The 26838-nt window shown below is 42.1% G+C and overlaps 1 protein-coding gene across 3 annotated transcripts in view; it reads left to right on the top strand.

Moving 5' to 3' along the window:
* The window catches only part of LOC126424761 (zinc finger protein 37-like), a 264776-nt gene that overhangs the window by 11567 nt on the left and 226371 nt on the right, over positions 1–26838 (top strand). For all 3 annotated transcript variants that reach the window (XM_050087505.1, XM_050087504.1, XM_050087506.1), the window contains exon 2: positions 15558–15623. In XM_050087505.1, the coding sequence (XP_049943462.1) occupies positions 15558–15623 (66 nt within the window). The remainder of the gene's footprint in view (positions 1–15557; positions 15624–26838) is intronic.

Raw genomic sequence — 26838 nt, forward strand, 5'->3', positions numbered from 1 at the left:
AGGCCTTGGCAGGTCACTGGAGGGAGTTGGCACCAGCCCCCTGCGGGTCCGGGGGTAAGAATAGGCCTGCAGTATTCCTGCCTGTCTTAAGAGGTGACTAAAAGGAGTCTCACACATTTCGGCCCTTATGTGATGGTCCCCTCTTGGGTTTGACCTCCATATTTCAAAATTATTCTGAAGAGTGTGCTAATTGGGGAAGGGCGCCTTACTTGGTGCATTGTGCCCATCGTGCATTGAGATCTTTAGCCCCCTTTCTGATCGTCACATTGCAGTCCCGCCCGTTTTCCATCACTTGGGCGAGGATAAGCCATGCCCTATACAGTGTCACTTTCTGCGCCGCAGCCGAAGACCATGGAATTCTTTGCGCCCGATATCCAGCACGGTAGCCAGTCCATTGTGGTGGGGCCGCCATGTACCCTGTTGGTTGTAGCCCCCTGACCACACAGGGATCGCTCTGCTGATGCCTGCATCATTAACTCCCCATGTATGCCAAGGAGTAGATGCCTATCTCCCTGGGGCATTAGGACTCCCAGAAATGGCCATCCTGCCAGGTGGCCCTTGCTGCGGCTGGGTGGTGCCTGTTGGGAGGGCCCTTGATCGGAGTGGGTGGCATCAGGGTGGATGACATGCAATGAAGCATGGTACATCATCTCTTCGCTGGTGGCCAGCCACCAGCAGTCTCTAAGCGTTTGAAGGCTCAATTTAATGCAAACACGTATGACCCAAAATCATTCCCCTCCCTGGCCACACCATGGGAGGAACGAAAGGCTAAGGTTGGCAGGGAAGCTTATTCACCCCGGTACGTAGTATGTACAAGAGCTAACAGGGAGTCTTTCATGATGATGAAGCCTCAGATCTTTGTCAAGCATTTAGAGGACAAGTTTGGGGAGGTGGAGGGCTTGTCCAAAATGTGCTCTGGGTCAGTCTTTATAAAAACAGCATCCTCTGCTCAGTCATGGGCATTACTCACCTGTGACAAGCTGGGGGATGTTTCTGTTACCATCACGCTCCATAAGAGTTTAAATATGGTCCACAGGGAGTGTAGCTATGTATGGAAGTGAAACATGGACGATAAATAGTTTGGACAAGAAGAGAATAGAAGCTTTCGAAATGTGGTGCTACAGAAGAATGATGACGATCAGATGGTTAGATCACATAACTAATGAGGAGGTATTGAATAGAATTGGGGAGAAGAGGAGTTTATGGCACAACTTGACAAGAAGAAGGGACCTGTTGGTAGGACAGGCATCAAGGGATCACAGCTTTAGCATTGGAGGGCAGCGTGGAGGGTAAGAATCATAGAGGGAGACCAAGAGATGAATACACTAAGCAGATTCAGAAGGATGTAGGTTGCAGTAGGTACGGGGAGATGAAGCTTGCACAGGATAGAGTAGCATGGAGAGCTGCATCAAACCAGTCTCAGGACTGAAGACCACAACAACAACACAACCCTTTGTGGGGTGGCTTGGTGGCTACAGGCTGAGGCACTGTTGTTGAGCAAGTGTTGGCACAGTTCGACCTTTCCCTCTTAAATAATGGTGCCTCCACACATTTCAGTGTGGCACATGGCATGTACTCAGCCATCGACCTTTTGGTCTGCAGCCCTAGCCTTCTACCATCTGTCCAGTGGAGTGTGCATGACTTTCTGTCACTGCCACAGCGTCACTCTTCTGGACGCCTCTCCAGATGGGCTATGAATAAGGCTGACTGGGACTTGTTCGCCTCCATTGCCACTATTGAGCCTCATTCTAATGACGCCTTTGATGTGATGATTCACACAGTCACCACCAGCTTTCTGCCGCGGAATCTGCAATTCCCTGTTCTTCCAGGTCACCTCGGTGGAGGACTGTGCCTTGCTGGTCTTCCGAGATCGCTGAGGCGATTTGAGATCGCAGGCAATGTCATAAGCGGCACCCATCATTGGAACACCTATCGCCTTTAAATGGCTCTGTGCCCGAGCCCACCGCCTTATTCACTGATGGAAGCAGGAGTGCTGGGAAAGGTATGTCTCCACCATTGGCCTCCGTACCTCTCCATCGCAGGTTTGGGCCAAGATTAGGCGCCTCTATGGCTATTGGACCCCCGTCAACATACCTGGGCTTTCACTGAGCAGTCTGTACTGGCTCCGACGCAATTGCAAAACTCTTAGCGGAGCATTATGCTCAGAGTTCCACTTCTACTAATTACCCACTGGCCTTCCACTCCCTGAAAGAGTGGTTGGAACGTCGAAGCCTTACATTTCACATGCACCACCTTGAATCGTACAATGTTCCATTCAATGAGTGGGAATTCCACAGTGCCCTAGCTGTTTGTCCTGATACGGCTCCCGGGCCGGATCACATCCACTATCAGATGCTCAAACAACTCTCCGTGAAGTGCCAGGAACACCTTCTAGACCTTTTCAACCGTATCTGGGTTGAGGGTGAGTCTCAATGGCAGGAAAGCATTATCATACCAGTGTTGAAGCTTGGCAAGAACCACTGGAGGTGGACAGCTACCGCCCCATTAGCCTCACCAACATTCTGTCCAAGTTGCTCAAATGTATGGTGAGCCAGAGGTTGAGTTGACTACTTGAGTCTCGAGGCCTTCTGGCTCCATCTCAGGATGGTGCCACCGATAATCTGGTCTGCCTGGAGTCTGCCATCCATATGGCATTTGCCCGCCATCAGAATCTGGTGGCATCTTTTTTGACATGCGGAAGGCATACGATACCACATGGCAGCATCACATTCTCATTATGCTTCACGGGTAGGGTCTTAGGTGCTCACTCCCGATTTTTATTCAAAATTTTCTTTCGCTTTGTTCCTTCAGCGTGTAAGTTGGTTCCTCCCATAGTTCCCCCTGAGTCAAGGAGAATGGAGTCCCGCAAGGCTCTGTCTTGAGTGTCTGCCTCTTATTAGTTGCTATCAATGGGCTAGCTGGAGCTGTGAGAACGTCCATATCATCTTCTTTGTATGCTGATGACTTTTGCCTATACTATAGCTCCACTGGCATTGTGGTTGCTGAATGGCAGCTACAGGGCGCCATCCGCAGGGTGCAGTCTAGAGGCCGTCACACACGGCTTCCAGTTCTCAGCCAGCAAAACCTGCATCATGCATTTCTGCCGATGTCACACTGTTCACCCTGAGCCACGGCTTTACCGCGAAAGTGAACCTCGTGCTGTGGTGGAGAAGCACCGTTTTTTGGGCTTACATTTTGATACCCGTTGACTTGGCTCCCTCATATTCGGCAGCTTAAACAAACATGCTGGCGCCCTCTTAATGCTCTTTGTTGCTTGAGTCACACCAGCTGGGGTGCCGATCAGTCTACCATTCTAAGACTGTATCAAGTGTTGATTCAGTCCCACTTCGAGTACGGGAGCCTGCCTTATGGTTCGCCATCGCCTTCCGCGTTGCTTGACCCCATATTTCTCTGTGAGATCCAACTCACAACTGGAGCTTTCCACACAAGCCCTGTACACAGCGTACTTGTGGAGGCTGGTGTCCCTCCATTGCAGATCTGGCACCTATGTCTACTGGATGCTTATGCTGCACATGTCTGTAGCTTGCCCGGGCATCCAAATTACTGTCTCCTGTTCCCCAGCTCGGTCGTCCATCTGCGAGAACTGCGGCCCAGGTCAGGATGTATGATAGTGGTTTGCTTCCGGGCTTTTCTCTCCGGGCTTGAGTTTTTCCTTCTCCCACCTCTTCCGGGGCCCTATACGTATACCACGTATACCCCCATGGTGTGTGCCTCGCCTGTGCCTTCAGCTGAATTTGGCACAGGGCCCAAAGGGCTCAGTTCCTCCTGAGGCCCTCCGCTACCACTTTCTTTCCATCTTTGATGCGTTTCACGGCTCTGATGTGTCCTATACTGACGGTTTGATGGTTGCTGGTCGACATGGTTATGCTATTACTCTTGGGGATAATTCTGAACAACGCTCATTGCTGACTGGCTGCAGTGTTTTCACTGCAGAGCTTGTTGCAATCTCTCACACCCTAGAGTATATCAGCTCCTGCTCAGGTTAGTCCTTCGTTATCTGTAGTGACTCCCTGAGTGGTTTATGAGCTATCAACCACTGTTTCCCTCTCTCTCATCTGCTGATGTCTATCCAGGAGTCCCTGCATACTCTTTCCCATTGTGTCCGCTCTGTGGTCTTTGTGTGCACCCCAGGTCCTGTCAGCATCCAGGGTAATGAACGTGTTGACACGCAGGCCAAACAGGCTGTCGGTGCACCAGCCTTGGAGATTGGCCTTTCAGAGTGTAATCAATTGGTTTGGCGACAGGAGGTCCTTGGCACCTGGGGTGATAAATGGCGCACCCTGCCTTCACCAAAAAAACTTCGGGTCATCAAGGAGACCACAGGTGTGTGGCGCTCCTCTTTGCAAGCCTTCCTCAAGGACTCAGTTGTTTTCTGCCAGCTACGCATTGGCCACACCTGGCTGACTGGGTCATCAAGGAGACCACAGGTGTGTGGCGCTCCTCTTTGCAAGCCTTCCCCAACGACACAATTGTTTTCTGCAAGCTACGCATTGGCCACACCTGGCTGACGCACGGTCATCTCTTGCACCGTGAGGACCCTCCTCTATGTTGCTGTGGATCAGTGTTGACAGTGGTCCACATCTTGTTGGCCTGTCCGCTTTTATCTGCGCTCTGGTGGATGTGTGTGCTGCCTGATATGCTCCCTGCACTTTCAATGGATCATGCTGCAATGACAGACTTAGTTTTGAGTTTTATTCATGCAGGGGACTTTTATTGCTCGATCTAAGAGTTTGTCTTTTTTTTGTGTTGAGTCTGACCTTTGGCCTACGGTTTTAGATTGGGGTTTTTAGTGTGTCTCTTGGTGGTTGGCTTTTCCTTTTATTATTTCCATGGTTGGCCAACCACTGTCACACTCTGTGTGCTTTTAATTCCTTTCGTGTGGTCTTTGTCTCTGACTTTCTTGTTCTGTGTCATCCCTTGTCATTTCTGTTGCTTGTTTTGTATCCCTTGTGGGTGCTTCACGGTCGTGGAAAAAGGGACCAATGACCTTCGCAGTCTGGTGCCTTCAACCCCCATAAACCAACCATCCAACCAACCAGTTGGTACCACATCTACACACACAAGCCACCTAATTTCCGTATATTCTGCAAAGAGTATCGATGAGCTCTGACGCCACAATCGACCACATTCCAGATGTGTTTGATTGGGTTCAGGTCTGGTGATTTGAGAGTCAGCATATCAATTGGAACTCGCCACTGTGTTCCTCAAGCCACTCAGTCACACTCCTTTCCTTGTTGAAAAATGCGACTTCCGTCGGGGAAACATGATAGTTATGAAGGGGTGTAGATTGTCTGCAACAAGTGTATGATAGTCCTTGACCATCACAGTGCCTTGCACGAGCTCCACTGGACCTGTGGATGCCCACATGAATGCATAATGGAGCTGCTGCCAGCTTGTGTCTGTCCCGCAGTTCAGGTGTCAAGGAGCTGTTCTGAATCTGCATCTACATGGATACTCTACAAGCCACAGTGCAATGCATGGCAGAGAGTATCCTGTACCACTACTTGTCATTTCCCCTCCTGTTACACTCGCAAATAGAGTGAGGGAAAAACGAATGTCCATACACACCTTTGAGCCCTAATTTTTCGTATCTTATCTTCGTGGTCCTTATGTGCGATGTATGTTGGCGGCAGTAGATTCATTCGGCAGTCAGCTTCAGATGCCGGTTCTGTAAATTTTCTCAATAGCGTTTCTTGAAAAGAAGGTCCTGTTTTCTCCAGGGATTACCATTTTAGTTCCCGAATCATCTCTGTAACACTTACGTGTTGTTCGAACTTACTGGTAACAAATCAAGTGGCCCACCTCTGCATTGATTCAGTGTCTTCCTTCAATCCAACCTTGTATGGACCCCAAACACTCGAGCAGTACTCAAGAATAGGTTGCACCAGCATCCTATATGTGGTATTTAAAGATGAATCACTCTTTCCTAAAATTTTCCCAATAAACTAAAGTTGACCATTTGCCTTACCTACCACAGTTTTCATGTCACTTTGCAACGTTACGCCCAGATATTTAAGCAACTTCACTGTGTCAAGCAGGACACTAGTAATACTGTATCTGAACATTACAGTTTTGTTCTTTCTACTCATCTGCATCAACTTACATTTTTACACCACAGCATCATCAACAAACAACCACAGATTGCTGCCCACTCTGCCCGCCAAATCATTTACATGTATGGAGCACAACAGCGGTCCTATCACACTTCTCTGGCGCACTCCTGACGATACTCTTGTCTCTGACGAACACATGCTATTGAGGACGACATACTGGATTCTATTATATAAGAAGTCATCAAGCCACTTATATATCTGTGAACTAATTCCTTATGCTCGTACCTTCATTAACAGCCTGCAATAGGGCACCATGTCAAATGGTTTCTGGAAATCTAGAAGTATGGTAGCTGCCTGATCCCTTCATCCATGATTCTCAGTACAGGGCAAGCTAAGTTTCACATGAGCAATGCCTTATAAAACCATGCTAATTCGTGGGCATAAGCTTCTCTGTCTCGAGAAAGTCTATTATGTCTTCTTTTTCAGCACTACAGCCCTTGGTGGGCCTTGGCCTCCTCAACAATCTTCCTCCATATCTCTCTGTTCTCAGCTTTTTTCTTCCATCCACGGATTCCCTTCTTGGCAAGGTCAGCCAGCACATTGCCCATCCATCTAGCTTTTGGTCTGCCCTTCCTTCTGGTGGAATACAGTCTGGCATTCATTATTTGTTTGGGCATCCTGTCTTCCGTCATCCTCTCCATATGTCCTGACCAACAAATTCTTTGAAATTTGACGAATTTCACTGTATCTTTCCCTTGTATAAGTTCTTGTATTTCATGGTTGTATCTCACTCTCCAACCTTTTGCCTCTCTCACAGGCCCATAGATTTTTTTGTAAGATTTGCCTTTCAAATACTCTTAGGCTGTTACTGACTGCTTCTGTCATTGTCCACGTTTCTGATCCATATGTGGCAACAGCTTGCACAGGGCAAAAGTATGCTCTCAATTTAGTTGTTCTTGTAATGAGAGAGTTTTTGAGTATCTTTAGGTGTACATAGTAGGCTTTGTTTCCTGCATGTATCCTTTCTCTAATACATTGTCTCATACTATTATCATTGGTTAGGAGGACATCTAGATAATGGAAGTATCTAACAGCTTTGAAGCAGTTATCAGAGATCTTCAGGTCCTCTGGTGTTCTTCTAGCTTCAGAATTGGACATAACCATATATTTCTGTCTTGCCTTTATTTACAGTAAGTCCAATTCTTGTTCCTTCTGCTTCCATTTGTACATTTATTTCTTTAAGCGTTGTTACATCCCTTGTCATGATGGCAATATCATCTGCATATATGCGTATCTGGCTGAGCCCTTTATATAGTGCTAGTCTATTAATACTATCGAAAGCTTGTTTAAGGTCAACAAACAGGAAGTGGAGATCTATATCATATTCATAAAATTTTTCCATTATTTGTCTAACAACAAACAACTGGTCAGATGTACCTCTGTTTGGCCAGAATCCACATTGATATTCTCAGAGTATCTTTTCAGTGCACTTCTTTATTCTTTCATTCAGTGCTCTAGAGAAAATCTTATATACTGTATTCAGTAGTGTTATGCCGCTACAGTTTTGACAACTGAGCTTTTCTCCTTTCTTATATTTTGGGCATATTATTCCAGTATTTCACCCCTCTGGCATGCTTTCATTTACTTGTATGTTCTTTATTATTTTAAATATTTCAGCCTTAGAGGCTGCCCTCCTGATTTTTAGTTCTTACATGATCCTATCTTCACTGGGTGCACAGTTATTTTTTAGTTTATTAATCAGTGTTTCCACTTCCAACATTGTTGGGTTTTGTGCCTCATCCCTTTCAATTTCTCTTGCCTCTGTGTCCTCTTCCTGTTCCTGTGTACCTATTGGGGCCTGATCTGAGTTTTTGTTGAGCATATCTTCAAAGTATTCTGCCCACCTCTGTAATATTTCTTGTTCATCTCTTATTATTCCGCCGTTTCTATTTTTCCATGCATTTTGCTTGGGTTGAAAATTTTTCTTATCTTTCCCATGGCATGATAGAATTTCTTTGTTTCATTCTGTTCCTTTAATTATTCTCTCTCTTTAAACTTTGATTTCAACCATTCCTTTTTATTTTTCTTGCATATTCTTTGGGCATTGGATCTTAATTCATTGTACACCTCCATGTTTCTTTCTGTATCATTCTCAGTCTTGCTGCAATTTTATGTTCTACTACTAGCCTGCATTCATCACCAAACTACTCATTTCTTGCATTTCTTCTCGTCCCGACTATGTCTTCTGCTGCCTCTTTCGCCGCCTTCTGGATCTTAGTCCCTCTATCATGGATTCCCATTGTTTCCTCACCGGGAGTCAGTGCATCTCTAACTTTTGCTTAGTATGCTTTCACAACTTCTGGGTCATTCAGTTTTTCTGTGTTCCAGTTTGTATTTTCCTCCATTCCAGGTTTAGGTGTTACAAATAGTTTTCTCCCTCACTGCAGCTTTTACAGCATAGTGGTCTGAGTCACAGTTACATCCCCTGCAGCTCTTCATATCGATTATTGATGTGGCATGTCTTGCCTTTACTGACACATAGTCTGTTTGATTGACTATTCCACTTACATTTGATTTCCATGTTCTGAGATGTATTCTTTTATGTGGGAAATGTGTGCTCCTGGTGATTAGATTATTTTTAGCAGCAAACTGACATAACATTTCTCCATTACTTTCTTCACGTAATGTGTATCTCCCAGATACTCTTCCACATTCGCTTCACCAAACCTGTGCATTAAAAACTTCCATAAGTAAAAACAGATAATACTTTTGTACTTTACTGTATGCCATTTCTAGATCTTCATAAAACTTTTCCTTTGTTTCTTCTTCTGCTTCCTCTACTGGTTCATATGCTGTTATTATCATTATATTTCTGAATTTCCCTTTCACTCTGTTTGCTAAGTCTTTCATTTATGGGTTCAAATTCCAAAACACTTTTACCAGTCTCCTTTGCTGTTGTGAATCCCGTTCCGTCTTGTCCTGTTCTTCTGTCTGGTCCACTATACACCAGAGAGTACTGTGGCATATCTACCTGTCCTTGTCCTTGTCATCTTATTTCATGTAGCGCTACAATGTTGTACTTGAACATATGATCTCATCGGCTATTTCTCTCATTTTTCTAGGTTTCAACATTGTTCATACATTCCTTGTTACTACTGCCAAATCTTTTGTCCTTTTTCTTTGCAGATGTTGTGTTTTTTGTGTCTCATCCATCATCTGAGGCTCTTGTTGAGGTTCCGTAATATGTCACTTTTACAGTGTGGGGTTATCGGACCCACGCCCAACCCCAATCTTGGAGGACCTGGATTTCTTTAGGGTTTACTCCCCTAGAGAGGTTGGTTTCCCTATGCCTACAGAGCCCTCCCCTGCCCTATGTTGTGGGATACACTTCGTCTGGCTCCTCAGTCGAGACTAGTCCGACTTGGGTGACCCTGCCAGTAGCTACACTACTGCAGGCATAGCTCTTGACTTCATCGAGGCACGCAAACCCTCCCACCTTGCCTGAAGGTGCCTACGATAAGGCAGTGTCCCCGGGGAGAAAAGTAGAGTAGTCTTTGTAAGCTCGAACTGGGATTCCATCTGGACCTGGTGATTTATTTACACGAGGTGTGCTTATTTCTCTGTCATCCATACAGGAGGCAGTCCAATGATGGAATGTTTGTATGGTTCTTCTGTGTGAATGATTTCTTGAATGTGAAATTTCAAACTTCGGCTTTCGCTTTGCTATCTTCAGCTGCCATACCAGACTGGTCAACAAGGTACTTAATGAAAGCCTTAGATCCACTTGGCAATTTTACACACTGCCAGAATATTCTCGGGTTCTGTGTCAAATCTTTTGCTAAGGTGTGATGGTGATAGTTGTTGTACGCTTTGTGCATAGATCTTTTCGTAGATGCACAAATCTCTAATAACCTTTACTTGTCATCATTTGTACGCTTTGTGCATAGATCTTTTCGTAGATGCACAAATCTCTAATAACCTTTACTTGTCATCATTTGTGCGTCCCTTTTGAGTGTAGAGTGCAACAGCCTCTCCTTCCTCAGCATCCTCCAAATTTTGTTATTAAACTACGGTGGATCTTTCCATCCTTTATCCGCTTACTAGGCACATAACTCTCCAGACCATGATTTAAAATCTGCTTAAATTTTGCCCGTAATTCCTCTACAGCCATCTTACTGGAACTAAGTGATGCCATTTCACTGTCTAAGTGAGTTTTTGATAACTGCTTATTTGCTCTATCTAACAGAAATACTCTCCTAGCCTTCTTGACTGATTTGTTAACTTTTGTAACTGTAGTTCCTACAATGACATCGTGACCGCTGATCCCCATTTCTATACTAACATTGTCGATAAGGTCCTTCGTATTAGTAGCTACCAGGTCTATGATATTTCCATTGCGTGTGGGCTGACAGGCTAGCTACTCAAGACATGCTTTCAGAAAACATGTTAAAGAGTATTTCACATGACTCTGTGTCTGCACCCCTCGCAGTGAATCCACAGACATCCCAGTCTGTACTCAGCAGGTTAAAGTTGCCTCCAACTAGTATTGCCTGATCTGGGTATCAACAAGCTATTGGACATAGACTTTCTTTGAACGACTCTAGAACTGTCACAGCAGAGTTGGGTGCTGTTCTGGAAGATGACGAATTCACACCTTCCCAGTGGCTTAATGAAAAAGGTATCAGGATTCATCAGACCGTGCAACACTCTGCCACTGTGCCAACATCCAGTGTTGATAGTCCTGTGCCCATTCCAGTCATAATTGCCGATGTCATCATGTGAACTTTGGCACACACATGGGTCCTTGGCTGCAGAGGCCGATTGTTAGGAGTGTTCAGTGCACTGTGTGTTCAGACACTCTTGTACTCTGCCCAGCATTAAAGCCAGATGTTAGTTCCGCCAGAGTTCACAACCTGTCCTGTTTTAGCGGTCTGCCCAGCGTACAATGTCCAACATCTGTAATGAGGGGTGGCAGCCAAATCTCACGTAATCTGGACATGTTTCACATTGGTTTTGCCATTTCAGAAATACACATGCTCAGCCTCCGGGCCTTCACAATCTGCCCTCTGTCAAACTCGGATAGATTGCGTGCCTCCCCATTCTACACACGGATAGCACGCTCACTTTCACTACATGCACCATGCATATGACTGAGTAACAGTCATTCCTCTCAGGTGACACTGATATCGCATGGACAGGTTTATATAGACAGTATGTCGGTGTTCTTAATGTTCGGCTGATCAGTGTAGTTTGGAATAGTTATGAAGACAGGAAGAGGCTTGTACAGGATAGATTAATGAGAAAAACTGTATAAAATCCGATTTTGGACTGAAGACCCCACCATCGTTATTTTGAACTCAAACATGATTGTGTTGTTGTTGTTGCTGTTGTTATGGTCTTCAGTCCTGAGACTGGTTTGATGCAGCTCTCCATGCTACTCTATCCTGTGCAAGCTTCTTCATCTACCAGTACCTACTGCAGCCTACATCCTTCTGAAACTGCTTAGTGTATTCATCTCTTGGTCTCCCTCTATGATTTTTACCCTCCACACTGCCCTCCAGTACTAAATTGGTGACCCCTTGATGCCTCAGAACATGTCCTACCAACCGATCCCTTCTTCTACTCAAGTTGTGCCACAAACTCCTCTTCTCCCCAATTCTATTCTTTCCTTGCCATTGCCAGTCTACATTTTGTATCCTCTCTACTTTGACCGTCATCAGTTATTTTACTCCCCAAATAGCAAAACGCCTTTACTATTTTAAGTGTCTCATTTCCTAATCTAATTCCCTCAGCATCACCTGACTTAATTTAACTACATTCCATTATCCTCGTTTTGCTTTTGTTGATGATCACCTTCTATCCTCCTTTCAAGACACTGTCCATTCCGTTCAGCTGCTCTTCCAAGTCCTTTGCTCTCTCTGACGGAATTACAATGTCATTGGCGAACCTTAAAGTTTTTACTTCTTCTCCATGGATTCTAATACCTACTCCGAACTTTTCTTTTGTTTCCTTTACTGCTTGCTCAATATACAGATTGAATAGCATCGGGTATAGGCTACAACCCTGTCTCACTCCCTTCCCAACCACTGCTTTCCTTTCGTGTCCCTCGACTCTTATAACTGCCATCTGCTTTCTGTACAAATTGTAAATAGCCTTTCGCTCCCTGTAGTTCACCCCTGCCACCTTCAGAATTTGAAAGAGAGTATTCCAGTCAACATTGTCAAAAGCTTTCTCTAAGTCTACAAATGCTAGAAACGTAGGTTTGCCTTTCCTTAATCTTTCTTCTTAGATAAGTCGTAGGGTCAGTATTGCCTCACGTGTTCCAACATTTCTATGGAATCCAAACTGATCTTCCCCGAGGTTGGCTTCTACCAGTTTTTCCATTCGTCTGTAAAGAATTCGTGTTAATATCTTCCAGCTGTGACTTATTAAACTGATAGTTCGGTAATTTTCACATCTGTCAACACCTGCTTTCTTTGGGATTGGAATTATTATATTATTCTTGAAGTCTGAGGGAATTTCGCCTGCCTCATACATCTTGCTCACCAGATGGTAGAGTTTTGTCAGGACTGTCTCTCCCAAGACTGTCAGTAGTTATAATGGAATGTTGTCTACTCCTGGGGCCTTGTTTCGACAAACATGATTAGAAACCTCAAACTGAATGATCATCTCCATGCCAGTCAACATTGCTTCTAAAAGGCTGACTGATGGATGCAGTATTTATTGACTTCCAAAAAGGATTCAAGTCACTACCACAGGACTGGTGATTAAAACAGTACATTGATTTGGGGTATGAAACAGAATTTGTGAATGGATTCAAGATTTTTTGGTTGGTGAGTGGGGGGGGGAGATTCTTCATGTTATCTTTAATGGTGTATAATTGATAGAAGTAGAAGCAGCTTCAGTTGTGTCATAGTGAAGTGTATGTGACATTTCCAATTAATATTACATATTAATGATTTGATAGATAACATTAGTAATAACTTAAGCCATTTTGCAGATAATACAGTTATCAGTAATGACGTATTGTCTAAAGAAACTGGACAAATATCCTGTCAGATCTTGGTCACATTTACAAAGTGGTGCAAAGAATGACAACTCGCTTTCAATGTTCAGAAATGTAAAATTGTCCATTTTTGAAAACAGAAAAGTAGTATCCTATGTCGTACAATAGTCACAATTAGAACCAGTACTAATACTAATCATCATCATCATCATCATCATCATCACTATTACCAGAGTGAAACAATTTGTGGTTATGAAGTGGAACAGTCATGTTGGATCAGTCATAGGTAGAGCAAGCAGCACACTTTGGCTCATGGGTGGGATACTAGGAAAATGCAGCCAGTTTACAAACAAAATTGTTTACAAAATGCTTGTGTGCTGTATCATACGTTATTGGTCTAATATGTGGTACACATTTCTCTCTGTTGCCTTAAGATGTGTTGTATCATTTGAATCTGGCTTTTAGGTGAGTTATGCCACAAGCTCATTTGTCTCCTTGTAAATTCAGTACCGCTCTATTATTTATTCAATCTACTCATGTAATCTATAGTTTTCTTCAGTAGCATCACATTACAGAAGCTTCTATCCTATTCTTATCCACACTGTTTATCATCCATATTTTGCTCCCAAGCAAGGCTACATTCAAGACAGTCTTTTCAAAAAAGACTTTCTGTTGGTAATATTGTACAGTTTCCAGCCATTACCTGGATCTGTTTGAAACACAAGCCTCTCCATTGCCTTCTGCCTTTCCAACATTTCTGTCTGCAACATGATCCCGTCTTCTCCTCTCTTTCATGTGCAGTCCTTCACTCATTTCAGCCGCCTGTCTCTTACTCTTCCTCTCAGTCTTTTTCTCTTCTCTTTCATCTCATGTATTTTTCTGGTTATCGTCTTCTCCATTTGTTTAACATGTCCATGCTATCTAACCATGGGTTCCTTTGTCCTATCCTGTAATGGTTCCTCCTTCAGTAATTCCCTGGCCCTCTCATCGCTTAACCTTTCCATCTTTGTCACTCCAATACTTCTACTCCAGAACTTCATGTTACTAACTTGTAATGTGCTTCGCTATCTTTGTTACCCAGGTCTCCAAGGCATTGTCCATTGTATAACCCTTTTACTGGCTTTGAGAGACAGATTTGCTTCATATCCAGCATCCATCACTGTTACAGAATGGATCATACAGCCCCCCCCCCCCCCCCCACCATTCTCCAACCTGCACATTTATTTTCTATGGCATTTCTCTCATTCTCCTGTATTAAGCTTCTGTCTCCTTGTTTCTCCAAATCATCAAATCGTGAGCAAACACCACTACTTTCATCTTTCCACCAATTACTTGTGTCAGTCTGACCACTGTCACATATATCACAATAATGAAAAGCAACAATGTGAGTCCACCTTCCTGCCTCAAGCTATTATTCTGTTCCAGTCAATCTGATCTCTCTTCCCCCACTTTGACACAGCTCACAATCCCATTGTACATTTGTCTTGTCCTCCATGTAGTCTGCTTTTATACTCCTCTTTACCACAGTATCTTCCATACTTTGTTTGTACATACACTATCAAATGCTTTTCAGTATCCAGGAAGGCCACCAGTAGATGTATTCCATATTCATAGTGGAGTTTCTGTATCTGCCTTACAGCAAAAGTTAGGTCTACTGCGGACCATCTTGCTCTGAACCCATGTCGTTCTCTCGTCTCTCCTATTTTTTGTCTGAATTTAAGTTTTCAAAACTTTCTGAAAGATCTTTGCACATTGGCAGGTGGAATAGAAGTTAGTAAAGTTTCCAACATTTACATTTCTATTCATCTCTGAAACATTCATTTCATCGGGAAACTTTACAGTCTGCACTTTATATCCATTTTATTTCTATCATTGTTTGTTATTTTGCTACCCAAATAGCAGATCTCATCTGCTACTTTTAATGTATCATTTCCTAATGTAACACCCTGAGTACAGTGGTTTAATTTGACTGTATTCTATCACTGATGTTTTACTATTATTTATGTCCACCTTATAACGTATTTTTGAGACACTACCCTTTCCACTCAACTGGTATTCCTAGTTCTTTGCTGTCTTTGTTGGAATTACACTGTCAGCAGTAATATTTAAATATTTTGACATCTTCACCAACATTCATTTATTTCAATACTTTCTCCTTGATTACTGTTGTTGCTTGCCCAATATACAGATTGAATAACATGTGTTACAAGCTTCTGCTCTGTTTCACTCTCTTCTCATTTACTGCTTCCTTTTAAAAGCCTTCAACTCGTAATGTTGCTTCCTGATCCTTTTGATCTCTTCATTTATCCCTGAAGCTTCTGATTTTCGTGTAGCATACTCCACTTATCTGTGCTAAAATGGAATCCAAATACAGACCATAATTCTCCCCTCCCAAATTTTCATCTACTTTCTTGTGATGCATGTTTCATTTTCAGTTTGTTCCTTGTAGTTTGTTTACAATTGTATAAATGTTGCAGGATATGGCCCCAGAACAACATGCAAGTTCTGCCTTTGATGTGATGATGGCCATCAAACAAGAGCCAGTAAAAAGAAATAAACTTAAAAAGCAGCAACTCTTTTATAAAGAAAGAGGAAAATAAGTCTTTGTGAAAGAATTTATTGCCCAACACAATCACATAGACTTTCAAATATAAAGTACTGGCTGCTTTAGATCTTTTGTTACCAGGATTTGCTTCAGTCAATGTGTGTCACTTTTTTTGTGATAACATGGTACAAGTTTGACTGCTTTTTAGTGCTATTATTTAAAGTCTTAAAGCTGAAATGTGTGCATCGACATTTCTAATGATTATTGCTTTCCAGTACTTTACCTAAGCCTAGATTCAACAAAGCTGCATTTTATGTTTTATGGATAGTCAGCCCATAATTTTTTTTGCCTCATTGCACTGGCTAGGTGTGTTGTTTTAGAGAATGTTTACCCCTCACATTTAATAACTTCACCACACTCTTGTTGTGCTAGTTTGTAACAGCAGAACTAATATTGATATATAATTTCCCACATTTAATTGATAAAAGTGGAAGTACTTACATGCATGTCCTGGGGGGCCCTTGCATTTCATTTTAATTACTTGATGGACAGTATTGAAATTGCAGTTATCTGTAATGGAGTATTATCTGAAAAAAAGCTGTACAAATATCCAGTCAAATCTTAGTAACATATTCAAAGTGGTGCGGAGAATGGCAATTGGTTTTAAATGTGAAACTGTGCGTTTCACAAAACTGAGAAAAGTGTATGGTATGTCTCCAATATCAGTGGGACACAGTTGGAAACAGTTCACTAATACTAATACCAGTTTATAACAGTTTATGGGGACATGAAATTGAATAACGTAATAAAAGAAGTGGTTCATGTGTGGATACTGCGAAAACGCAATGAGTCTACAAAGAAGATTGTCTACAAAAAATGTGTGACATTTCATAGAATGTTGCTCCAATATATGGTTCACACTTCCCCCCTGTTGCCTAAAGAAGTGTGTCAACTGAACTTTTCTTTTAGTCAAGTTTTGCCACAAGCTCTTTTCTCCCCATTGCTTTTGATTGCTTGTTCAGTCTGTCTGTGTAACCTACAGTACTCTTTAGTAGCTCCACATTAAAAATGCTTCTGTTCTCTTCTTATCCTCAGTGCTTATTATCCACTTTTCTCTTCCATATAAGGTTACAATCCTGACAGTCTTTTAACAGAAAAGATTTTATCATCTTATATAGTGCCCAGTCACTGGTGGCTGGGTCTGTTTCGAACACAAGCTTCTCCATCATCTACTGTCTTCTTACCGCCTTTCCACTATCACCTTGATCCAATCTTCCTCTTTCATTTACACACAGCCCTTCACTCCTTTTAGCAACCTCTTTGTATTTTCCATCCCTTTTCATCTCATGTACCTTTCTGGGTATCCTCTTCTCCTTCATTTGCTTGACATGCCATAGAATCTAAGCCTCGATTCCTCTTTGCTAGCCTGTATTGGTTCCTCATTCACTAATTCTCTGGTACTCTCATTCCTTGACCTATCCATCTTTGTCACTCTAACACCATTTCTCGAGAATTTAATTCCACTAACTTGTATTTTACTTCTCTTTCTTCTTTTCGTTACCAATGTTTCTGAGGCATATGCCAGGACTGGAACTTAGAATACCTGATACACTATGTGATCAGAAGTATCCGGACACCTGGCTGAAAATGAGTTACAAGTTTGTGGCGCCTTCCATCGGTATTACTGGAAATGAATATGCTGTTGGCCCACCCTTAGCCTTGATGACAGCTTCCACTCACAGGCATACGTTCAATCAGGTGCTGTAAGGTTTCTTCGGGAATGGCAGCCCATTCTTCACGGAGAGGTGCACTGAGGACAGGTATCAATGTCGGTCGGTGAGGCCTGGTATGAAGTCGGTGTTCCAAAACATCCCAAAGGTGTTCTATAGGATTCAGGTCAGGGCTCAGCGCAGGCCAGTCCATTACAGGGATGTTATTGTCATGGAACCTCTCCACCACAGGCTGTACATTATGAACAGGTGCTTGATCATGTTGGAAGGTACAGAAAACATCAATGTAGGCCATGCAAAACAAGGGGTGCAAGCCCCTCCATGAAAAACAAGACTACACCGTAACATCTCCGCCTCCAAACGTTACTGTTGACACTACACGAACTGGCAGATGATGTCCACTGGGCATTTGCCATACTCACACCCTGCCATTGGAGCGACACATTGTGTATCGTGATTCGTCACTCCGCACATCAGTTTTTCCACTGTCCAATGTTTATGCTCATTATACCAAGCGAGGTGTCGTTTGGCATTTATCAACGTAATGTGTGGCTTATGAGCTGCTGCTCGACCACTTATTCCAAGTTTTCTCACCTCCCGCCTAACTGTCATAGTACTTGCAGTGGATCCTGATGCAGTTTGGAATTCCTGTGTGATGGTCTGGATAGATGTCTGCCTATTACACATTAAGACCCTCTTCAACTGCCGGCGGTCTCTGTCAGTCAACAGACGAGTTCGGCCTGTATACTTTTGTGTTGTATGTGTCCCTTCATGTTTCCACTTCACTGTCACATTGGAAACAATGGATGTAGGGATGATTAGGATTGTAGAAATCTCACATACAGACATATGATACAAGTGACACCCAATCACATGACCATGGTCAAAGTCTGTGAGCTCTGTAGAGCTCCCCATTCTGCTTTCTCACAATGTCTAATGACTAGTGAGGTCACTGATATGGAATATCTGGCAGTAGGCGGCAGCACAATGCACCCAATATGAAAAACACATGTTTTGGGGGATGTCTGGATACTTTCGATCACATAGTGTGTATAACTTTTGATGGTTTGAGGGTTGTGTTTGCTCCATATCAGGCTTCAAACAAGCACACACAGTGGAATGCTTAAGCTTATCTCCCCGACTCATTTATTTATTTGGCATTTCTTTCATTCTCCTGTGTAAAGCTTCCCAGATACATGTAACTCCTCATGTTCCTCAGTTGTTCTGCACTGATTTTTATTCCAGGTGTGACTCTCTCCTTCTTCATGGCTGTCACCATCATTTGATAGTTATTTACACTAAACTCAATCAGATAACCTTGTACTATTTATTGCTATATGTCCAGTTGCTCCTGCACTTTCTCCTTCTTTCTCCAAATCATGAAATTGTATGTAAACCCAATTGCTTTCATCTTACATTCACCAGTTGTGCTACTCTGATCATTATCTCATCCATCACAACAGTGAAGAGCAATGAGGAAGATGCACTTTCCTGTCCCAAGCCATAACTGTGTGCAGTCAGTGTGATCTCTGTACTCCCAAGTTCACGCAGCTCACAGTCGCATTGTACATGTCTCTTATCCTAAGTATAGTCTGCTTTTCTGCTACTCTGTTCTACAGGTACTTCCGTACCTTGTTACCACATACACTATCAAATGCTTTTACAATGTCCGCAGAAGTCATCAGTGGATCTGTGGGGCCGCCTACTCCCAGGCTGGAAATCGCTACTGTTGTCAGGATGAAGTCCAAGGAAATTGTGTGGCATCACTATGCACAGTAAAACAGGATTAAATATTGCTTCATTTATTTCTCTGAATGCACGTCGTTGCCGTATCTTGGATGGCAGTTGGTGGCTTAGCAAGACGCTGAGGACTCTGCCTCTGTAGCCATGCACAATTGCAAAAGTGTTGCTGGTGAAGAATTTTGTGCATGAACTGATCTCTCGATTATGTTCTGTAAATGTTTGACAGGATTCATGTGGCTGGCCATATCATTCACTTGAATTGTCCAGAATGTTTTTCAAACCAATGACGAGCAATTGTGGCTGTGACATGGTGCATTGTCATTCATAAAAATTTCATTCTTTGGCAACATGGAGCCCATGAACGACTGAAAATGACCTCCAAGAATCCGAACGTAACCATTTCCAGTCAATGATTGGTTCAGTTAGACCAGGGGACCCATTCGATTTCATGTACACACAGCCTATACCTTTATGGAGCCACCACCAACTTGCACATTGCCTTGTTGACAACTTGGGTCCATGGAATCATGGGATCTGCACCACACTCGAACCCTACCATCAGCTCTTACCAACTTAAATCAGGACTCATCTGACCTGACCATGGTTTTCCAGTCATCTATGGTCCAACTGATATGGTTATGAGCCCAGGAGAGGTGCTGCAGGTGATGTTGTGCTGTTTGTAAAGGCACTCACTTCAGTTGTCTGCAGCTGTAGCCCATTAACGCCAGATCTTCCTGCACTGTGCTAACGGATGTGTTTGTCATATGTCAGACATTTATTTCGATGGTTATTTCACGCAGTGTTGGTTCTCTGTCAGCACTGATAATCCTGTGCAACCATGACTGATCAGTCATTAAGTGAAGGCATTTGGCCACTGGATTGTCTGTGCTGAGAGGTAATGCATGAAATTTTGTATTCTCAGCACATTCTTGACACTGTGGATCTCAGAATATTGAATTCTCTAACGATTTCCAAACTGGAATGTCCACTGTGTCCTAATCAAACTAGCATCACAAGTTGAAAGTCTGTTAATTCCCGTTGTGCAGCCATAATCACGTTGGAAGCCTTTCTGCATGAATCACCTGAGTACAAGACACAACTCCATCAATGCCCTGCCCTTTATACCTTGTGTATATGATACTATTGCCATCTGTATATGTGCATATCGCTATCCATCACTTTTGTCAGCTCAGTGTAATGCTGCATCAGTCCTGTGCTCATGCTGATGACATCTAGTGAGCAGTTTGCAGTCTGTAGTGTTAAGGCACGTCCCTTTAGAAACTCTGCTCAGACATGGCGATGACTACGGCATGTGTGTGTTGTCTCGCACACCAGTCTGGGACTACTCTGTCCCTCCCAGGTCACATTGTGTGTTGTCCCATCAGATGGACCACACTGTCCGATGCCATGAGGTTGTGTCAAAAACTGATCCTGGCTCAACAATTCTGTAGGCCTCCTGACCCAAGCAATGCTGGAGTTTAGAGCAGTTTGAGCACCAGGCTGGAATGGCATCAGAAGGTCGCTGGACTGGACATTTGTGATGGCTGGTACCGAAGGGTGACTTCTATCACCCATGGCTACAGATCGGTGGTCATATCTTAAGGTGGCAGGAGTATGGCCAGTACTTGAACAGTCTTATAAACTAGATGTTACAATACAGTAATCAGAAAAAGGAGTGCGAATGACATGATTGCCATCTATCCTGTTGGTTGACTGCCTCTAGCCCAGCGATGTGGGGTATTTACGCGTCGAGGACTGATTCTGATTTTTGACGTCATTCGTCACAACTGAATCAGTTCGGCTTTTTATGATTTGTTAGCGTTCCTCTGTTCTGCTACATTTGCTTAACCAGTTTATTTTAGTGTCTTTAACTGCTTTGTCAAACCCTTGACAGATGTTGTTGTGCCCTCATTAGTGCTTCTTACACAATGTTATGATAGTAATAGGTGGTCTCCACTTGTCTTACGCTCGCTCAGGAATGTTAATGTTGCACTCTTGGTGAGTGACTAGCTGTGTCATAATGTTTATGCCTAGTGGCTGGTTCATGTTGATAATTCCGTGTGCTTGAGCAATGCTGTTCTGCTTGGACTTCAAAAATTTCACTCTCCTGTCTTGATGTGTAAATGTGTAACAGATCTTTTCCATATTCATAGTTTTGTTCCTGTGGCTATTTTACAGTGAGAATCAGATATTCTGTGAATGTTTCTGCGCTAAATGCATGTTGTTGTTCTCTCATCCTTCCACCTATGTTGTCCGAATTGGTCTTTCCGAAAGTTTCTCAAAGATCTTTGCACAATGGCTCTTGGTATGGAAGTGAGAAATGACTTTCAAACACTTAAATTTCTCTTTGATTCTAGAACAAATTTCTCTTTTTCAGAAACACTTTTCTTGAGATTAGAAGTCTGCATTTCATTGATCTCTTACTCCTACAATTGTTAGTTATTTTGCTGCCCAAGTAGGAGATCTTGTCTACAACCATTACTGTCTTATTTCCTAACCAATGCCCTCAGTGTGACATTGTTCATTAACTATATTCCACCACTTATGTTTTGCTATTATAGATGTTCATCTTATATTTTCGAGGCAGAATCCACTCATTTCAACTTATGTTCGTAGTTCTTTGCTGTCTCTGTAGGCATACATTGGCAGCAGTAATCTTAAACAGTTTTCATTTTTCATCCCTGAACATTCATTCATTTCCAAAATATCTTTCTCCTTCTTAAATTAAGAAAATTGTATATTCTCCTAAAAATAAAAGCTCATCTGGATCTGATGGTGTTTCTGACAGGTTACTAAATATTTGTTATCATACGATAGGCCCTCTCTTATCTGCAATATGTAATGCATGACTAATTCAGGACATTTTTTCAGAGTAATTGAAATATACCATTGTTAAACCCCTGTAAGAAAGGTGACAGGGGAGACGTCATTAACTTCTGACCTGTTTCTCTACATTATTATCCAAAATTTTTGAGAAGGTGATTTATTGTACCGTGCAATAGTAATATTCTCAGTACATCACAGTTTGGATTCCAGGAGAGTTTCTCTACTGAGAATACCATTTACATGTTCACCCTCCAAATTTTGCAAACATTAAATTACAGAATAGCACTGGTTGATGTTTTCTGTGACGTATCTAACGCGTTTGACTGTTCGAATCACAGTATTCCACTAGATAAATTGAGGTTTAGTGCAATTCTTGGTACAGCCAATCAATGGATAAAGTCATATCAAACCAAGAGAGTGCAGAAAGTTGTACTTAATAAATCAACCAATGTAATCAGGGGAGATTCTTCTTTCTGGGAAGAAATCACATATGGGGCTGTCCAAGAGGCAGTCCTAGATCTGCTGCTGTTCCTAGTATACAGGGTGTTTCACAGTTCATGTTGCATACTTCGAGTGTTTGCAGGAGATACGTAGTAGATAAAGTTCTATGCAGGAACCTATGCCTGAAAATGTCATCCAATTACACTACAGAATGTCAAAGTTACAGGCACCAGTGCCTGTAAATGTGTGTATATTCGGTGTGATTCCATGATGATGATACAGACTTTCCAGGTGAAGGAGAAGGATAAATGTTTCAATCTCGGGTAAGATCCCTGTCCCAGAAACGAATGGGTTGGAAGTTACAAGCGAAAACTATTTTGATACTTCTGACACTGGAATACATGTACCGGTACAGTTGTTGGTAAGAATGTAGGGTATGCAACTTTCAGAGGTGGTAGTAAGGACCTAAACAAGAGAAAATGTCTGATAAATATGGGCTCTAAAATGCATACCTGAGGAGCTATGAGCACTCGTTCATCTTCCTTAGTGCGAAACACATCTCCTCTATTGAACAAGTGCTCATAACTCTTAAAGTAGGCATTTTACAGTCTGTGATTACCAGACATTTTTTTCGTGTTCTGGTCCATACTACTGCCTCTGAAAGTTGCATACTCTACATTCTTAGCAACAATAATATCGGTACATCCACTGTCAGAGGTTTCAGAATGGTATTTGCTTATAACTTTTGACTCATTTGTTTCCAGTACAATGACCCTTACTTCAAATTGATATCTTCTCCATCATCCTTGAAAGTTTGTAACATTATAACAGAATCACCCTGTATATATGTAATTTATGGACACCAGTACCTATAACTTTTTTTATGCACTGTAGTGTCATTGGCTGTTGATTCCAGACGTGGGTTGCTATGTAGAACTTATTATACTAAGTGCCCCACTAGAAGTCTGTGACATGAAATATGAAACATCCTTGTGTAAACAATCTTATCCCCAATATACAACAATAAAACAGTTAAAAAATGGAAAATCCAGGATGGAATGTAACAATATACAAAAAGGATGATGAGTTGCAGAAAGGAGCAACAAAAGGACTGTTAGAAAGCTAGCATTCAGCCAACAAGGCCTTCGTCAAAAATAAATAACACACACACACACACACACACACACACACACACACACACACACACGCGCGCGCGCACACACGAGCACGCGCGCGCGCACACACACACACAGAGTCTGGCTGATGGAGGCAGCTGCAAGAGATTGTGGTCATATGTGTGTGTTGTTTATTTTTGACAAAAGCCTTGTTGGCTGAAAACTAGCTTTTCGACAATCTTTTTACTGTTTCTTTCTGCGACTCAGCATCTCCGCTTCATGGTGAATAAAAAAAGCAGTTCTTTTTGTGGAGTAGTAGTACTGTAATCACTCCAAGAATATATACAGCAACAAAAGAATTGGTAAACAATGTTCATAAAACTATCATTGACTGGTTTTGTATAGTGGCCAAGAGAGCTAGCCAAAATTAATGTGCTCTCCAATAAATAAACATTATTTATACTCATAAATGAAATAAAACAAAACAGTTATTCATACATTAATATGTGTCACTTGCTTCCATTCTACTGACAGTCATAGATGTTGCACTGGGAGAGTTCTGAAAACTGCAATGTCGATGGGATTTTGTCAGTGGGTAGCAACAGTGGCTCGAGGATGCTCCAAGAGAGTGTTTTAGATGAGGGGAAAGCTCATAGCTGTCGAAGGTAGCATGACCACTACAGAAAGATGGCTCTGTCACATGGACTGCGATCCGTGAGTGACAGTGAGTTGCGCACTGATGGGTTGCGGGTACGGGGCACCCGACAGGGCGCGGAGAGAAGATGCGAATGTGACGCCAAGGCGAAGGGAACTCGGGCCAAGTAACTAGCAATGGCAGTCAATGGTTGGCCGTTCGCAACTTCCATTGTGAAACTGTCTCTGGTTGGCCTTGTGGTGTATTTTATAGCCAGCTGGTGGAAGAATACTGCTGTGGGGATCGGAGGGCAGGTGATCTGGGGAAGAAGAATTGGTGCCCACGATGACGGCTCTAATTGTAGTACCTCTAGTAGTGGAGCTGGTGCTGTGTGTTGCCATGACGGATGCAGGAGATACGGTTGACAACAAATGCAGTGTGCCTATGTTGTAGTTGTATTATTCATCTTACGTATCGTGCTCTAGTATTGCCGGCAGCTTGGAGATGCGGTAGCCCGGAGTACACGCCTGTGTTGTGTAACAGTGGATACTGTAACTGGGTTTATGTGAATGGCCTCTCTCTTTCGATTTTAAAAAGACACAACAAATTCAGTTCTGGACATCTAGAGATACTGCACCAATGATAAGTGTAACATTCAGTGAGAAAATAATAAATATGTTGGAAACTTCAAAATTGTTTGTAGCCAGAGAATTCAAACTGGAAAATGAACATTTTGGAACTTCTAAAACAACTTAGTTCATCCATATTTGCACTTAGAACCATTGAAAAATGTTGGGGAGAGAGAAATCAGTAATGGACATATTTTGCGTATTTTCATTCAGTAACATCACAATGGAATAGTGTTCTGGGGTAACTTTTAGAAAGAAAGTCTTCATTACTCAAAAACATGTGGTAAGTATGATTTGCAGTGCTTACCAATGATCTTCTTGTAGACATCTGTTCAAGGGGTTAAGCATTTACAATACATCTTCACTGTATATTTATTCCCTTGTAAGGTTTGTAGTAACAAATTCATTGCAGTTCAAAAGGAATAATGGTGTACATAATTACAATACCAGAAGGAAAAAAGAAGTTATTTGTTGCACATTAAAGCTGTCTTTAGCATTGAAAGGGGTTTTCACAGGGCTGCAACCAAAATTTTGTATCACGTACCTATACAGTTCCTATTCAGTGAAAGATTTTTCTATCAGTGGAATGTGTAAAAGGTGGTTACTAACTCACATCCATGTAAAAAAAGTTATTGCTTGCCCATTGTACAGATAGAGTAATGTGGGTTACAAGCTTCTATTCTATCTCATTCCCTTCTCATTTACTGCCTCTTTTTAAGATCCTTGAACTCTCAGGACTGCTTTCTGGAAATATTGTAGATTATCTTTTGATCTCTCTATTTATTCCCAAAATTTCAGAATCCCACATAACATGTTTTGCTTGCCATTGTTAACTCTTGTTCCAAAACTTTGTATATAAATGTATCTGTGCAATCTATCTTCAAAGGGTCAGTTTTACTTCTGGTTTTTCTACATTCTCTGGAGCCCAAACTGATCGCACCCCAGATCAGCTACTGTCAGTTTTTCAATCCTTCTGTATGTAATTCATGTTAATATTTTACAACAGCAACTTATAAACTCATGGTTCAGAAACACCTGTCAGCAGCTACCTTCTTTGCAATTGGTATCTGTTTCAACTTGGGTATTTTGTTTTTCTATCAAATTCTTCTTGCAGTATCTTATCTTCCATCTCTTTTTTTTTGTCCTTTATGTAATACTGTCTTCAAATTTGTTTCCCCTGTATACTCCTATATATTCCTTTCAGTTTTCCCTTCCTTGCTTAGTACTGGCTTCCCATGAGAGTTTTTGATGTTCATGAAACTGCTTCTCTTTTTCAAGCAGGTTATGTAATTTTGCTGTACAAGGCATTTATCTTTGCCATTGCTATGCATGCTTCTGCAGTGTCAATCATGAAATTCATGGTTTTTCATTTTGAAATTCCTATAAATTTCATTTATTAGGCATCTATAATACATTTGGCCCATTTCATTTTTATATTTTCTCTTTTCATCAATCAAATTTAATATATACTGTGTGGTGGAAGAATTTTTACTTGTGGTGTCTGTGGGGCTATTTGATTCTCTGCTACTCTCCCTCTTTCATCAGTCAAAGTTACTCATTCTTTTTCTGTTGTATTCCTTTTCCATGCTGCAGTTAGTAATCATCTAATTCTCTGATTTGTAGTCCAATGGTCTTGGTTTGTTTCAGCTTATCCAGGTCCCATCTCTATGATATCCTGCCTTTTTTCAGTTTCTTCAGATTTAGTCTGTGATTCATGATCAGTATATCCTGATTATAGTTCACATCTGCTCCTGGAATTTTTTGCAGTTTGAAATCTGGGTTTTAATTCTCAGATTCCATGACAGTACAATAATTTGAAACATAACAAGTTGCAGTAGATATTGTCCAAGTATAATACCTTCTTTCATTATTGTTAGAACAGTTGAGGTCTGTACAAAATTCTAACAGACCACTTCCTCTTTCATTGCTTTCACCTAATTCATGTTCTTATGTTTTTTTCTTCTGGCACTGTTATACTTAGTTAATTTTTTCTTTGTCTTAATGTACTCAGTTTTTTGTTTTAATTCATCTTTTTCTCAGTCTCTTCATAATCAGCACAGATAGCAGACACGTATATTGTGGTAGGTCATGTCTT

Source organism: Schistocerca serialis, chromosome 10 (genome assembly GCF_023864345.2).
Source record: "Schistocerca serialis cubense isolate TAMUIC-IGC-003099 chromosome 10, iqSchSeri2.2, whole genome shotgun sequence".
NCBI lineage: Eukaryota > Metazoa > Arthropoda > Insecta > Orthoptera > Acrididae > Schistocerca > Schistocerca serialis.